At 25.2% G+C, this 15,856-nt stretch overlaps 1 protein-coding gene across 1 annotated transcript; it reads left to right on the top strand.

The window, feature by feature from the left end:
- The first annotated feature begins 7,575 nt into the window (after positions 1–7,575).
- LOC145835404 (large ribosomal subunit protein uL30-like) lies at positions 7,576–15,304 on the top strand. The gene is made up of 5 exons (XM_082942977.1): positions 7,576–7,631; positions 9,911–10,004; positions 13,853–14,019; positions 14,630–14,877; positions 15,048–15,304. Exons 1-5 carry the CDS (start codon positions 7,618–7,620, stop codon positions 15,254–15,256), a joined length of 732 nt encoding a protein of 243 aa, XP_082799103.1. The 5' UTR covers positions 7,576–7,617; the 3' UTR covers positions 15,257–15,304.
- The last annotated feature ends 552 nt before the right edge of the window (positions 15,305–15,856 follow it).

The raw sequence follows: 15,856 nt of genomic DNA, 5'->3' as shown, positions 1-15,856 counted from the left end.
ATTCCTGCCTGATGAGTCCTAATAAGGACGAAACCGGTCGTAGGATTGTCTCTGTAAATAATAAACTATTTTAAATGTTTTCGATAAATATTTATTTGACCTTTATTGTTAATTTGCTTTGAACTTTAGGTTTTAATTTTGTGCTTAGTCAATGCATTTAAATTTTTGATGTTTTTTTTACATTTGTCTCTGCTTTAATTCTAATAATGTTCATTTTAATTGTATCGATTATGTTTTGACAACGCAATAAATATAAAAATAAACAATGAAATACCAAACGGTTGCACAAATGTGCAGAACCTAACTTTTTAACTGAGGACGTGTATATCGGGTTGATGTTTGAACAAGAAGAAAATTCATTATTAAAAAGGCGTTTTTGATTTCATTTCTGGCATTCTAGTACGTTCTAAATAAATTTTATAAAAGTGACCCAGAACCCTATTTTGATGTAGAAATGCGTGATTCAGACTATTTTGCTGATTTTTGCATTAAAATCTTTGAAAAAATTTACTAAATTTTCTCAGTATGATTACCTGAATTTTGCAGACAAGTTTTTTGTTGGTAAGAAGCTGGAAATTGATTTTAAAATGAAAGGTTGTGCAACTGTGTTTTGCGTAGGACCGCAAACTTCGAACAACAATAAATATCAAAAATTAAATTTAAAGTAAAACTATCTAAACATTAAGTTTTGTTTTAGACAAAGAAAACTAAATTTCAATAAAAGAACAATTTAGTTAAATATCTATTTTAAAACAATAAAGAATAAACTAATGTATACAAAACGAGTTAAAAATGATCGAGTTAGAAATAATCGGACTAGAAATGATCGGGTTACAAATGATAAGATTAGAAATGATCGGGTTAGACATGATCGGGTTAGAAGTGATTGGATTAGAGATGATCGGGTTAGAAATTATCGCGGGTTAGAAATGATAGAAACCGTTTTATCAAACCATTAGCTAATAATTTTGAATATGTTTATAAGTTTGATATGAATTTTGAAATTTTGTACTTTGTATTTAGACGATATCAATGAATTTATTTTGCTAGTTACAGTTAATAAATTAATCTTTTTTTTTTAACTTAAAGTACATTATAAAAATAAAAATTAAAAACCACAATTGTACTCTTTTTTTTTTATTACATACTTTTTTATTAAAAGTACACAATCTATTCAAAACTCAATTTTTTTACTGTGATTCGCCAGGGTACTGGTCCTATTGTCTTAATGATAGCATTTAAAATTGTTGAAACTGAACGTTTTGATTTTTATGCCTGCTAGTCGTCATATATAAAAAAAAATCAATCTCTTTGAAATTGTTTTTTTTGGTTTATACAGCCTTAAATGTTTATAAATATTCAAAAATTCTAGCAAATCATTTGTTAATAAAATTCCTACTGAAACAAGTTAACTAGAATATATAAAAAAAAAAAATTCACAAAATTTTTATGGTTTTAAAAACGTTATATATTGTTAAAATTTCATATTATTAGTTTTCTTTTACTTGAAGCATATTTGATTAAACACTTTTTATAGCACTTTTACTTTGATTATTTAAAACATATACTCAAATGTTATATAGCTGTATATAAGGACCAGTGAAGGCTTTAGACTTTTGAGTTTGGGTTAAAACAGTTTAAACTATTTTCATATTGAAACAAACATTACCGTAAAGTTTAATTAAGCGCAATGTAATGTGTAATTTTTAATTAAGCAATTTTGTAATTAATTAGTTATTTTATTGTTTATAGTTGTGGACCGAAGTTACGCTGAACTAAAAGTAAAAAGAAGTTTTGTATAAAACTATTATATTTAATCCTATTAAAAAAAAAAATTCATGCTGCTAAAAGTTAAACTAATTGATTATTCAGAAACATATAAAAAAAATCCTTTTACAACCAAAGGTATTAAAACTAAAGTAGAAACCAGGGGCGTGTCTAGACCTTTCAGTGGGGTTTCACATTTTTTTTGCTCAATATTAGAGTAGTTTGTGTAGAAGCTATTAATAATACGCATTAGAATATAATATACGAGATAAATGTCTAAAATTTCTCAGGAACATAAAAATGTTTTAATTTTTTATATTTAGAAAATACTACTAAACAGAATGCAACTTCTTAATATGTAATCCAGTTCTTTAATTTTTATTCAACAAAACTTATACATAAACCTAAATCCTGTTTTTATTGAAACTTTTTTATATATTTATACTTTTTTTTATATTGTGAAGCTGACATGAAAAATAAAATATTTTTTACATAAACTTAAAATGAAGTACTAATTGAAATAAGTAATTATCTTGTCTTAATAATGGAAAAACATATCCAATGATATGTAAAGAAAATACTTAGTTAAACAGTTCCAGATAAAATAGTTTAGCTAAAAAATCAATTTAAATCAAAAACAAGTTATATTTTTGAAAACAAACTAACAAGAGACGTGAGCCATTATTTTACAACTTGATAAAAAAAAAAAAAAATTTACGGTATTTTTAATGCTGTAAAAATGAAAACAACATGTGATTTTGTCAAAAGTTTCAGAAGTTGAAAATCAAACCCTTCTAGTTTTTAATCATTCAAAAATCCGTTTTTAAACATGTTTTCAATAAAAAGTTTCATTTTTCAAATTGTGCAACTTTTGTAGTTATAAAATTTTGAACAGTTTATACATTTATTTTCGACAAAAAACTTATAACTAAAATAAATTTTAAAAACTTATTATGACGTAACATTTCTGCAAAACTTAATTTATGTTTTTTTTTAAACTTGCCTATTCTTAGAGCTTAGAGGTTAGTACATGCTTTTATTAAATTTGTAGTTTTTGTAGACAATTATATATTTTTATGTTTGTATTCCAAACTTTGTTTTCAAACCATAAGATTCGTTTATAGTTACCACTCACATAAATATTATACATAATTATACATTCTTTTTTTCTAATGTTTGTTAATATATTATAGACTCCATAGATCTGTTCTTAAATTTATTTGAGAGCAGTGAATTGCCGTTAGTCGAAATAAAGTTTTAACAAAAAAGCATCTGTGGTAGATATTGAATATAAAGTTTTTTTGTTCAAAAACAACAAGTTCTGCTTAAATTACTTAAAGAAAATTTTATACGCAAATAATATAGGGTCGTTTAGACGTTACTGTAATTTAAACTTTTCAAAACAGGTTTTTCCAAAAAGGGGGGCGATGTAGGTTTTAGAGGTGTTTTTAGGTAAAAATTGGCAATAAATTATGTGGATAAAAAATTAGGTAATTAATAAGTTAAGGGATTATATATAGTAAAGAAAGGCGATTATTTTTCAAGTTTCTGGCTAGTGGGCGATAATGAAAGTTAATTTAGAAAAACCTTGTCTAGAAGAATCCTTTTTTTAAATCAAAACAAGGTTATCTGTTACTTCTAACAAAATTCTCTTAATCTAAGGTTTTTAATGGATATATCATACATAACTTTTTCGTGTTCTTTTTCACTATAGTTGACGGACCAATTTGAAAGACTTTACCAAGCAAAGGACCAAAGTGCAAATTTTTTCTTTTTTATGAAAAAAAACTCGATGCTTATAAATATTTTTTATTAAACAAATTTTGAATGTTTTTTAATGCTTAAAAAAATAAATAAAATATTTATTATTAAGTTAATCTTTAAATGATTACTTCTTTCACGTTTAAGTTTTAAAGTTTTAAAGATATCCTAGTTAAATTTATCAAAAACTCTTAAACTATTACTTCGCTTAAACTGGCATACCTTCAGTTATAGACGAATTTTTAGTTTTAAGTTCTATATTTAATAAAATTTTAGGTCTTTGACGACTAGTTTATAAAATTATATAATTTCCTATTGTGGAATTGTGAAGAGTCGGCAGCAGAGTTGTCAAAATGTTAACAGTTTTTATGCTAATTGAGCACAGGAGCGTATAAACTTTTGTTCGTTCTAAATAAAAACTTCACGCTCGAGTAATTAAAGCAATTCGTTTAAACAGCTATTGTCGGCAGCCTTATATAAATTTTGGATCAGATTTACCAGAAAAATTCTTTCGCGAACCGGGTTTGTTAATCAAAAGTCTTTGCAGGCCTAATTTTTAAAATTATAACAAGTTGTTTAAAATACCGTTCTAAAAGTAAAGGTGTAATAAAATATATCATTAAATAAACTTCACTGTTTTCTAAAAAAATAGTTAGCACCAAACTCTAAAAACTTATCATAACAAAGGTTAAATCTGCATATTTTGCACAAACTGTTTTTCAAACTTGGATAGCAAGAGATGTTTAGCTGGCGGACCAGTAGAAGGCCCTCAACTAAAAGTAGAAAAAGTTTTATACAAACTTTTTTATGAAAATTAGTATCAGAAAGTCAAAATTATAATTAGTTTAGAACTTCAAAATAAAACTTTATCTACAACTAAAATTGTGCAAGTTTGTAAAAAATAATTTTTTAAGGGTTTTACCTAAATCAAATTTGCATAACTTTTAATTAAAAGAGCAACCCTAAAGAAAATGCCTCAAAAAGTTTTCATCACTAAAAGTACTAGATTTTTTTTTTCTTCGAAAAGTATTGTAAAGTTTTGTTAATTAGGTTTAAAAATTTACTAAATCGATTTTTTACAATTTTATTGTCAAAAAAAAATATTTTGCATATTTAGGATCCATTCAAAGATAGTTAAAAAGCAGCATACATAAAAAAAGCTACTCAAAAAATATATGTACTTAATAAAAAGCTGATTTATACATTTTTAGGCTGTATGAGTACCGTTTTTCCACAAGCCTAGAATATTTATCAGGATCATGGCCAAAAATTTGCACAAAATTAAAGTTATAACAAAAAAAGCTTATTTTACATAAATTTAAAAACGGCATGAGTCGAGGGCTTTCTTTAAACTTTATTTTAGTTTAAAAATTTAAAAGAAATTATAATCATTTTTAGGATTCATTTCATATAAAGTTTGAGTCTATGTATACTAAATAACTTTTTCTTTTATAATGAGGTAGAAAGTGACATTACCAAAAATATAAAATCATATTTTAATTTTACAAAACATCTACTAGCGGTTATAACTTATAAACAAATAAAACTAGAGCTATATTCACCTTTTTAGATTTACAAAACACGATTATTAAAAAAAAAAAGTATATTGTTAAAGAAAGATTCTAATTTAAATCTGTTCTTTTTTGAGTTATTTTAAAATTTAGAGGCCTTGTTAAAACTACTTTTTAGAAAGAATTACAAATATTTCGTTTTTATAAGATTTAAAATTAGTCAATCCCTATTTCTACTTTAGCGTGATTTTTACCCACTGTGGAGCCGTAGTCTTTTTTTTTTGATAATTTACTTGTAGAAACCTTTCAGTCAAAAAAAATCAGTTACACTGCCAATTGCAACGATAAACGTTTTGGGACAATTAAAATAAAAACCATAGTGTTCTATTATCAAAACAATCCTGTTTTAAAAAATATATTCCTATCAGAGTTACAAAAAAAACTGATTTTAACTCGCTCTAGTAACTTATTTCAAGTAAAACTAAAAGATTACGCTGCCTTCACTTAGGCGAAACGAAATTATTTGTTCTACACTTGTTGCAACCGCTGTAGTCTAACACAACGTTTTAGGGACGTCTGCGAGCGCGACCTAAAGAATTTGAATGTTAGCCCTGACGAGTAGAAGAAGCTTGCTAAAGACAATTGCAATCTTTTATGTGCGACAGACTTAACTTAAGGGATAACAATAATTTAAGAAACCATATCGGACCAGATGAAAATCAAAATAAATTTTATTTTGATATTTTAAAACATTCAAATAATCTTATTATTTGTTGTGTTTGTAATTAGTTTTATTGTTGCTTAGTTTCTACCTTACTAAATTCAAAATTAACTATAGTTTATTAAACGATAAAAAAAGACGCTTAAAATAATTGGTCCTAGGACCTAGTGCACGAAGAACCTTTTGGTTATCGGGTCGCATACCACGGATACCTTTTAAAGTCTTGTTTAGGACAAAGCACATTTTAAAACCGATTTTGGCTGATAACGAGCATTTTAATATTGAAGTTGTTAAACTAGTTAATTACTCAGTTTTAAACTTTTATAAATGAAGTAAAACTAAAAATAAGACAGGCTTCGTTGAGCAACTTTAAATAGTAAAATTTTTTATTTGAAAAATACCATTCATTTTATAATGGCTTTGATTTGAAAATAACACTGCCAAAAAATTAAAACTTAGTATTACAAATATAAGAATAAAACTAATTGTAATTATTGAAATAGAAAACAGAAGAAATAAAAAAGTTTTTGCAAAAAATTATAATTATTCAGTTTTTCTTTGAACACTGAAACTATTTTTTAGCAGCAAACTACTTCAATTGTTTATTCACGTAATCAAAAAAGAGTTTAAATTATTATTAAGCATTTAAAATAGTTTTAACAATTAACGCATTTAATATTTTTTTATAAGTTAACAATTATATATAAATCTAACACTTGTATTGCTATTCAAGTGTTTTGACAGCAGTTAAAGATATTTTAAACTAGGTACTAAGTTTTATGACTTAAGTAATAAAAATAAAATTTGATAACAAAAGGAGAATAAAAAAAGTTTTTGTGCTTTCTTAGTTTATTTTACATATAAAGAGTTTATGAGTGCGACGATGTGAAAAGTCATAAAAGATAAATTTTTTTATTTGATTACTTTTAGTTACTCTTGTTAAGGAAACTTAAAAAACAAAACCAGTATTGAAAATTCTAATTGGCTAATTAATTGTAATTTGTTAAGTAAAGTTGTACGTTGATAAGTATTGTCAATGTTTCACTAAACTAGAGAACTAAATAAAAAAAACTTTAAAACGAGAACGAATAGCTAAAACAAAAAAAACAATATTTGCTTGTTTTCTTTGCTTTGCTTTGATTGGTTAAGTATTTTAGTATAATTAGTGCACGAAAAATTTGAACTTCATTTTTTAATCTTTTTGAAATCAATTATAGCATAGTTGCCAGAAATGTATAAAATAATCGCCACAACTTCTCGAGCATAAAATTTTGAGTGAAAACAAAAAAAGTTTATTCAGTATTAATAACTCTGTGTTTTAACAAAGTTGGTGAGTCGACTTATAAGCTATACTGTAGTTTTAAATATAAATTATCACTTCATCCAAAAATAAAAAGTTATCTACAATTGTTCTTAAGGCAGAGCAAATATCTATTAAAGTTTTTAATCTTAATTTAAGTTTAAATTTAATGGAAATGCGAAAATATAGTCTGCTTTTCATTTCTTTTTCTAATAGTATTTTTATTATGTAAGTGCACGATAATATAGTATATTTAAAGTGTTAGCATAAAAAAACCAGCGAAATATTAAAAATGCGTTTTTGATTTTTAAAATGATTTCAATTCTAAGACATGTATAAAATAAATATTTAAAACTGAATAAGAGTATTATTTTTATCAAAAATCATTTAAATTGTAGAAGTTACTAATTGATAAAAAACCGGTAGGTCTTTGAAAATTATTAAAAATCTTATTTGCTTTATAAAAAAGCCATTTTTGTTGAAAATAAAACAGCCAATTGTGTTCACTTATAGCCTTTGGTATATATTTCTAACTGATCAACCATTCTCTTATCAAAATGGTGGCTAAAGGGTCAGTTGTTTTGATATATTCTTAAAACTACTAAATTTACAATAGATTAAGTATAATTTAAAATTTTTATGTTCAAATAGTTAATAAAATTGAAAGATTTTTCTGAGTTGCTTAAACTTATCAGACTACACTTGATATTTAAGCAAGCAATATATTTACTCAGTTAATTTGAGTTAAAAGATTTATTAAATGCAGCTCTAATTGGCACACTTATGAATTTCAGTTATAATTTATGAAGAACATGCTAATGTTAATTTAGATTATTTAAATAGTCATATTTTAACATGGTTGCCAAAAAAAATTAAAACCTGGAATTTGACAATTAAGACTGATAACCTTACCTAACCTTTGAGAAATTTTGAAAATAAAACCCGGAATTTTGGACAATTTTCACATGTTAGTCAGACAAATGTTGTTATGACACAAGTGTCTACCATATTTATATATTTTTGTCTATGTCAAATTTGTTTTACTACCAAAACACACTTAAAGTAGCTATATAGTATCTTTTCAATGTTTTATATACTATTAGACACAGTTTTTTTTCCATTAAAATATCTTTTTAAACTAAAAATAGACTAAAGTTGTGTACTTTTAAAAACATGGAGGAAGTTTTGAAAACCTGGAAATAATTTGCTTTAATAACATTTACCAACCCTGTTTTAAACTTTATTATAGGTCATTAATTGTTCCAGCATAAAAAAAAGCAAAAATTTATATTTAATAAACTTGGTTAATTAAAAATCTCTGGTGCTCAGTTAAAAAAACATTTCCAACTTAATCTAAGTTGAATATTAACCCAGTTTTTGTTAAACAGTAGCATGTATTTTATACCTAATTTAAATTGAACATTTTGTTCTAGTTATATAAGACATTGAGCTTCATATTATTTATAATTCAGTTTTCAATGATTATCATAAGATACTATCAAATGGTTAATGGTCTAAAAACATTTGAGCTACACTATAATTTTTATTTGATGATATTAATACATTGATTATGTGGATATTAATTAATGTATTTAAATTTGTCTACTATGATGTTTAACTCTTTATGGGTTTTTACTCTGATGGAAAGAAGCTAAATAAGCTAATAATAAGCTCAAGTACATTATTTTTATGACCCAAAGGTATTAATTTATTTTTTTGTTGAAAGTTTAAAATAACCTTTAATAACAATTTCTAACAATCTGATTTTTTTTTGCTTACCCAATAAGTTTAATCAAAATTAAATGGTATTTAATGATAGTTAAATTTCTAATTATTAAGATACCATACAGTTATTGTATGGTGTATTTACAAAAAAAAAAGGAGTAAAATGAATAAATACTAAAAAAATGTTCTTTAAGACAATTGTGAACAAGTTGCTACAGGATAAATTTTTATCTTACATAAGTAAATCTTGGTCTTTTTACAAATGCTAAATAAATGATTAATTGTTTAGTATATTGTATATGGTGTTATTTGGAATCTAATTTTTTTTGACAAACCAATAGAATGTACCATGTTTAATTTATACTTTAAATTTGTAATCTAAGGAAAAATTATACTCTGTTCTGTGGTCCCTGACATTTCAAAAGCTGTGCACTGTAAGTCTAAAAAATGTGCTTTTTCTATGTTTAATAAACATTGCATTAGACAATTTCAGTTAAATATACAATACTTAATGTTACCACATTTAAATAGTTAAAAAGACACTGTATTCCAAAAGAAATTTAAAGAAATATTTTCATTTAAACTTATTGTTTTTCTTAATATCTTCTTACTATAGGTTTAATGACAACAAATTTCTACATACATTATCAGAACAGCAATTATAATTTTAATAATTGAATTTTATAGTATTTAAAGTTGTTCTTTCTATTCAATTATTAATTATGCCACTTGAATTATTAAGGTTTGTTAATCTCATATTGCTAAGTGACATTTTAATTTTTATATCTATCCAAAACTAAGATTGTTTTATAAATAGTTTCTATTATTATTCATATTACTAAATTAACCAGTTTTGTTCAACTTAATTTGTAAAGCAAAATGACGTCATGGTAAGATTAATGTTTTTGGCACTAGTTGTTTACTAGCTGAATTTTATTTTGCTTCAAAAAGCTTGCTTTTCACTTAATTTTGGAAAATAGTTAAGTGGATTATTCTTGAATAATAATCAATAACATTAACTATATATAGTATAGTTTGATTTTTATTACTTTAGCCCATAGGCTGCAGTTGGTTTCTATTGGAATAATTTTATTTCTAATAAAAATAATTCATTCTTATTAATAGATTACCCCGTGTACCCGAATCCCTTCTTAAGAAGAGGAAAGAGTTTAAAGCCCTCAAGGCCAAGCAGGCTGAAGCTGCTCTTCTACAAAAGAAGGTAAATTTGTTCCATAACAATATTTTTAAGTTTTGAAAAAAAAGTAATTATTTACTCAATTTTTGAATAACAATGTAAAAATGTGTTTTCTTATAATGCTTAATCTATGTTTAATTTAATTACTAAAATATTTTATTCACAAAAGTTTTTGCAAAATATAGATAGACAAAAGATTAAAAATTATAAAAAAAATTTTACACCATAAAGTCCAATAAGATAATATGTATATTGTTTACATTAATGTCTATTTTTAGTTAAGTTTTGTTTTATTTTTATCAAATAAATTTAGAATCTAAAGCTAGTTTCACATTAGTAAGAATGTACCATAGATATATGTTATTTCTATAAACTTTTTTATATTTAATTTTAATTGCATTTTGTTAAAATTTAGAAAGTAAATTAATTTAACTAAAAAACATCAAATTTACAAATTTCAACTCAAGTCTTTTCTATACACTTGTTCAGTTTTAGGATATAATAACACTAAACAATTGTTTTATTTGTATCACAGTTATGTCAACAATAAAACAGAAAAATACTTGCATATGCTTTTAACCATATGAATAGAATACTAAAATTTTTGTTATTATTACACCTTTAAATTCCTGAAAATCAAAATTAGATATATATATATATATATTAAGGGTATAGGAGGGTCCAACCTTGAAATATTAGCAATAAAAGTTGGTGTGCATATAGGTTTCTCATATTAGAGAAAATCTTAAAATGCTAAAAAAGACTATTTCACTTAAGTCTATCTCCTCCATTTTATAACTATTTTTGTTCAAATTTTCAGAGTAAGTCCATTACTAATATTAAATCATTTATTGCAGGAATATTCTAATTTTGAATAATAAGAAATTATTAAAAAAATTATTTTATTGTTGTTTTTATTTAGATGTAATTTTAATTTTTCAATATTTTTAATAGCCCAACATTGAAGGACTTAAATTTTTAAGAAGGATGTTTCCTGAAAATTTGAGGTCTCTAGCTATGATGGAGATGGATTTTTAATGACATTCATAATTACTAAGAAAATTAACCCTAACAAATTTGCGGTTCATTTTGTATTAAGAACTTTTTACAAACACGTTTATATTTAAAAAACTTATTTTTTTTTTAAATTGACTTGTAGTTGATACTTTCATATATGGGCCATTATTAATTAAAAAAATAACAGACCCCACTATGACCTTATTAAAAGAAAAATATAAATTATTAAAAGAATTATTTCTCTAAAATTTGCCAATAATAGTTACATCAGAATATCTAAACTAAAATACACTAATCAGCTAAATTTATTCCAAGATTCCAACTATAGGGGGGGTAGAAGCCATTTTTTGACCAAAAATAACATATAGACTTATATTATAATAAATTTCATAATCTTTCAGATGCTTTTTTTAGATTTTAAAAATATTAAGTAAATTTTATTTTTATGACCGGTTATGTAAAGGGTTGTCTTTATAAAGGGTATATAAAAGGTAACTTTAAAGCCGTTTCTTGAGTTTTAAAAAACGGGCTTTAAAATCTATCTTCTCCTTCATTTTTCAAGCAATCTTCTTCAAATTTTCAGGAAATGTTCCTTACATTATGAGAAAAAACCGTTATTTGTGAATTTTAATAATTTTAAAAAATAATAATTTTATGACAAAAAAAAAGGTGATTTTTATCAAAAAAAAATTAAAAAAAAGAAGGTATTTTTACTTGAAATTTTTTAAAGTCACAAATAACGTTTTTTTGTTACTGTATAAAGAATAGACTGTGAAAGTTTGAAGAAGATTGCTTAAAAAATAAAGGAGATAGATTTTGAATGCATTAGTCTTTTTTTGTTGTTTTAGTTTTTCCTTCCCCATAAGGAACCTGTTATGCGGCCAGACTTCGACCGGTCATATCTCAATAACTAATTCGAATTTTTAAAAACGGTAAAAAGCAACTTAAAGCTTAGTAAAAACTCTATAAAATAAGATCAACTTGTAAAAAACATGGCCTATCCCCTATGGCCTTAAACAGTTAAGGCCATAGGGGGGTCCAACATTTTTTTTTTTTTTACAAAAACGAACTTGGCTTTTATATGAAAGCTTAAATACAAACTACAAGCCAGTTTTTATAGAATTTAAAAATATATTTTAACTTTTGACATATTTAATTTTTTGTAAAAATTTTCCAATATAAGCATATGGATCCAAATTTTTTTGGGTTAATTTTCTCAGAAATTTTAAATTTCACTAAAATCTCTCTCCTTCATTTTTCAAGCAATCTTCTTCAAATTTTTAGGAAACATTCCTTATAATAAAAGGAAAAAAAAACTTAAGAATTTTAGTAATTTAAAAACGTAAAAATTTTATCACAAAAATTAAAAAAAAATGTTTTTTTTTCAAAAAAAAAATTTTTACAATTTTTTTTTAATTCTAAAGTAACATTTTCTGTTATTGTATAAAGATTAGACTGAGAAAGTTTAAAGAAGATTGCTTGAAAAACGTAGCAGGAGATAGATTTTAAATGAAATAGTCTTTTTTTGCTGTTTTAATTTTCCCTTCCTTTAGGGAACCTATTATGCGACCCGAATTTGACTGGTCATATCTCAAATTTTTTTTTTAATTTTTTAAAACGATAAAAAGCATCTTGAAGCTTGAAAAAACTTTAAAATAAGATCAACTTGTAAAAAACATGGTTTACCCCCCTAAGAGCTCAACCAAACATAATTTCATAATTGCTCATTGCCCCCCTCCCTTTATCACCCTTAAATATTAATTATTCATTAAACTTTTCCATTTTATTAGGTGTTTTCTACCTGGTAGACAAAATGTTTATCTCTCAATTGCTCAATTGAGAATACAATGATATAATAAAAGAATCTAATAAATTAATAAAAATATTTTCATTAAGTTAGTTCTGTGATACCTTTAAACTAGTTTATCAAACGACTCAAAGTAGAACTAATAAGTCTGTAGGTTACTAATTATTTGTTTACGAAATTTAATTGGCACTTACTAAAAAGATTCTACATAGAATATGTGTATAGATCAGGTTTTCCCTAACTTTTTTTCAAAAGGCCTAAACAAAATAAAATTAACGATGGCCTCTCCAAAAAGATTTCTATATAAATGGCCATGAAAAACACTAAAAACATTTTTTCATCAACGCCAGAGTATATAGTGTAAGTTTCAAATTGTGACCTCTTGGGCCGTAAATTTCTGTAAAGGCCACCAAGGGGCCCGCTTTGAGTAACCCAGATATATACAGAGAAAATATTACAAAAAAAAAACAACTTTTTAGATATAACCTTTTTTGTGAAGTTTCTAAGACAAACTTATGGTATAGAAATTACTCATGGCTAATTTTCTAGTAATGTGAAAGAAATTACTTCAATCAGTATTTGTTAAGGACTTTACTTATGATTTTTAGGAAATATTCTGTTTAAAATCTAAAAAGCAGAATTTTGATTAAAAAAATCTTAGTAGCTTGTTATGTTAATATTAGAACAAGATTAAAAATCCATCTATATCCCACATTAAACTAAAAGTTTTGTTTTCGAAAAAGTTCTTAATTGGTATTTATGCTTAGCTTAAAAGATGTTCAAAAAGTTTTGCAAAAGCTGATCATCACGAAAAAAATCTTATTTACTATAAAAAGAATTGTTGTTTTACATCTATCCTATCTTAAAAGAACTATATCAAGCATAAATACAAAGTAATCATTTTTTACAAATCATTATATATTCATAAAAATGCAAGTTCTTAAACCTTGATAAATACTAGGCGTTAATTGTGAATATTAGCTAAATGCTATCTTAAATTATTTTTAACACTGTATAAACTAAGATGTTTAATATTTAACTTCTTCAGGCAAACAAGACCAAACAAAAGCTGATTTTCAAAAGAGCAGAGCAATATGTAAAGGAATACAGGCAAAAGGAAAAAGATCAAATCAGGCTGAACAGAATGGCTAAGGCAAATGGTAATTTCTTTGTTCCCGAACAACCAAAACTTGCCCTTGTGATCCGTATTAGGGGGTAAGTCCTGATAAGTTTATTTATCTGTTTAAACTCGGCACATTCAGTGCTAATTTTTGCATTTAGTTGGTATATTAAAAATATTGTCGCAGTTAGTAAGTATAAAGAGTTGTATTTTTGTATTTGAAAACCTTGATAATCTTTCTTATTTATTTTTTATCTTTGTTATTACTTTAAGATATTTTTATTACCAGACTATAATTACAAGCTTGTTTCATATGTTTGGCCACTGACATTGGCACTAAGTGTTATTTAGTTATTCATATTTGTAATTTTATTTGGGGTTATTTTTTTTTGTGAAATGATGTTGTTTAGTTTCCTTACCACCACTAAAATTTTCCAATCAATTTTTCATGTTTGGTTTTATGTTTTAAGACAAAAATAATAATTATAATTTTATCTTAAGATTTAAAATTTTATACTTCGTGTTAATATTTAGTAAAAGTCAATATTAGTAATTGTACAGGGTTGCTCAAAAAAAAAAATCTAAAAAAACCTGTAGTTGAGAAATCTTGTTTCGAAGAAAAAGTTTCGAGAATTTTTTAAAATACTGAATGAATAGTTTGTTAAATTTCACTTTGACAATAGTAGATATTAAATATTTTTACAGTATCAACCAGATTGCTCCTCAGGCTCGTAAAGTCCTTCAGCTTTTCCGTTTGAAGCAAATCAACAATGCTGTCTTTGTTCGTCTTAACAAAGCAACCCTGCAGATGTTGAGAATTGCCGAACCTTTCGTAGCATGGGGTTACCCAAACCTTAAAACTGTTAAGGAACTGATGTACAAGAGAGGACATGGAAAGGTCAACAAAAGACGCATTCCTTTGTCTGATAACTCGGTCATCGAAGGCGTTCTTGGTTCGTTTGTCGTTATATTAGATAATATTTAATATTTTTAATACTTAATTGGAGTAAATATAGCGACTCGGTGTTATATAGAGATATTTAAATAAAAGTTCACATAATGCACCCCTTTTTTGACCCTTTTACTTAAATTACTATTTAAGTAATGTTTCATTTCGTCACAGGCTCCAAGGATATCCTTTGCATGGAAGATCTTATTCATGAAATCTACACTGTCGGACCAAATTTCCAATCAGCATCTAACTTTTTGTGGCCATTCAAATTGTCGCCACCCAAAGGAGGCTTCAACAAAGTTACCAACCATTTCATTGAAGGAGGTGACTTCGGAAATAGAGAAGATCAAGTTAATGCTCTTGTCCGCAAGATGAACTAATTTGTATTTATCTTTGATTCGATAGACAATAAACTTAAGAAATTTAAATGTGATTATTTTGGTTTATATTGTATTAACTTAATTAAAATTCCTTAGCGTAAGTAAATCTGCAAATAATTTAATTCTAATGACTTGAATAAAAGACTTAACAAATTTCTTGTAAAATAGTATAGTAGTTAATAACAATGAAATTATATTTGTGAATTCTGATAAAAGTTATAAGGGGTCGTATAATTTTTGTAAAATGATTTTATAAATGTATCGATGGTAATTATTTTGTTTCCACATTCTTAAATACTTAAGAGCTTACTAAATGTCTTAGTCAATATTTTTCTACACTGAAAGTTTTATTGATTTAAAAAGAATGTTAAGGACACATTCAAGAAAATTCTAAAATCATATCCTCAGGTTTTTCATAAAATATTTTGGTTTAGATTTTTATTCAGTTTTCTTTTAATTTGTACACTTACAAGAATTTATTCGCTAAAAATTTAATTGGTTTAATTTAAAAACTTTACATGCGTTAGTTGCATTTAGCTGATTAGCACGTTTCTAGTCGAATTCTCCATTTTTGGGGCCTCATCTTGGTAGGTTTGCCAA

The sequence above is a fragment of the Thalia democratica genome, chromosome 5, assembly GCF_965202585.1.
Source record: "Thalia democratica chromosome 5, ktThaDemo2.hap1.1, whole genome shotgun sequence".
NCBI classification, from domain to species: Eukaryota; Metazoa; Chordata; class Thaliacea; order Salpida; family Salpidae; genus Thalia; species Thalia democratica.
This window is presented reverse-complemented; position numbering and strand designations above follow the sequence as displayed.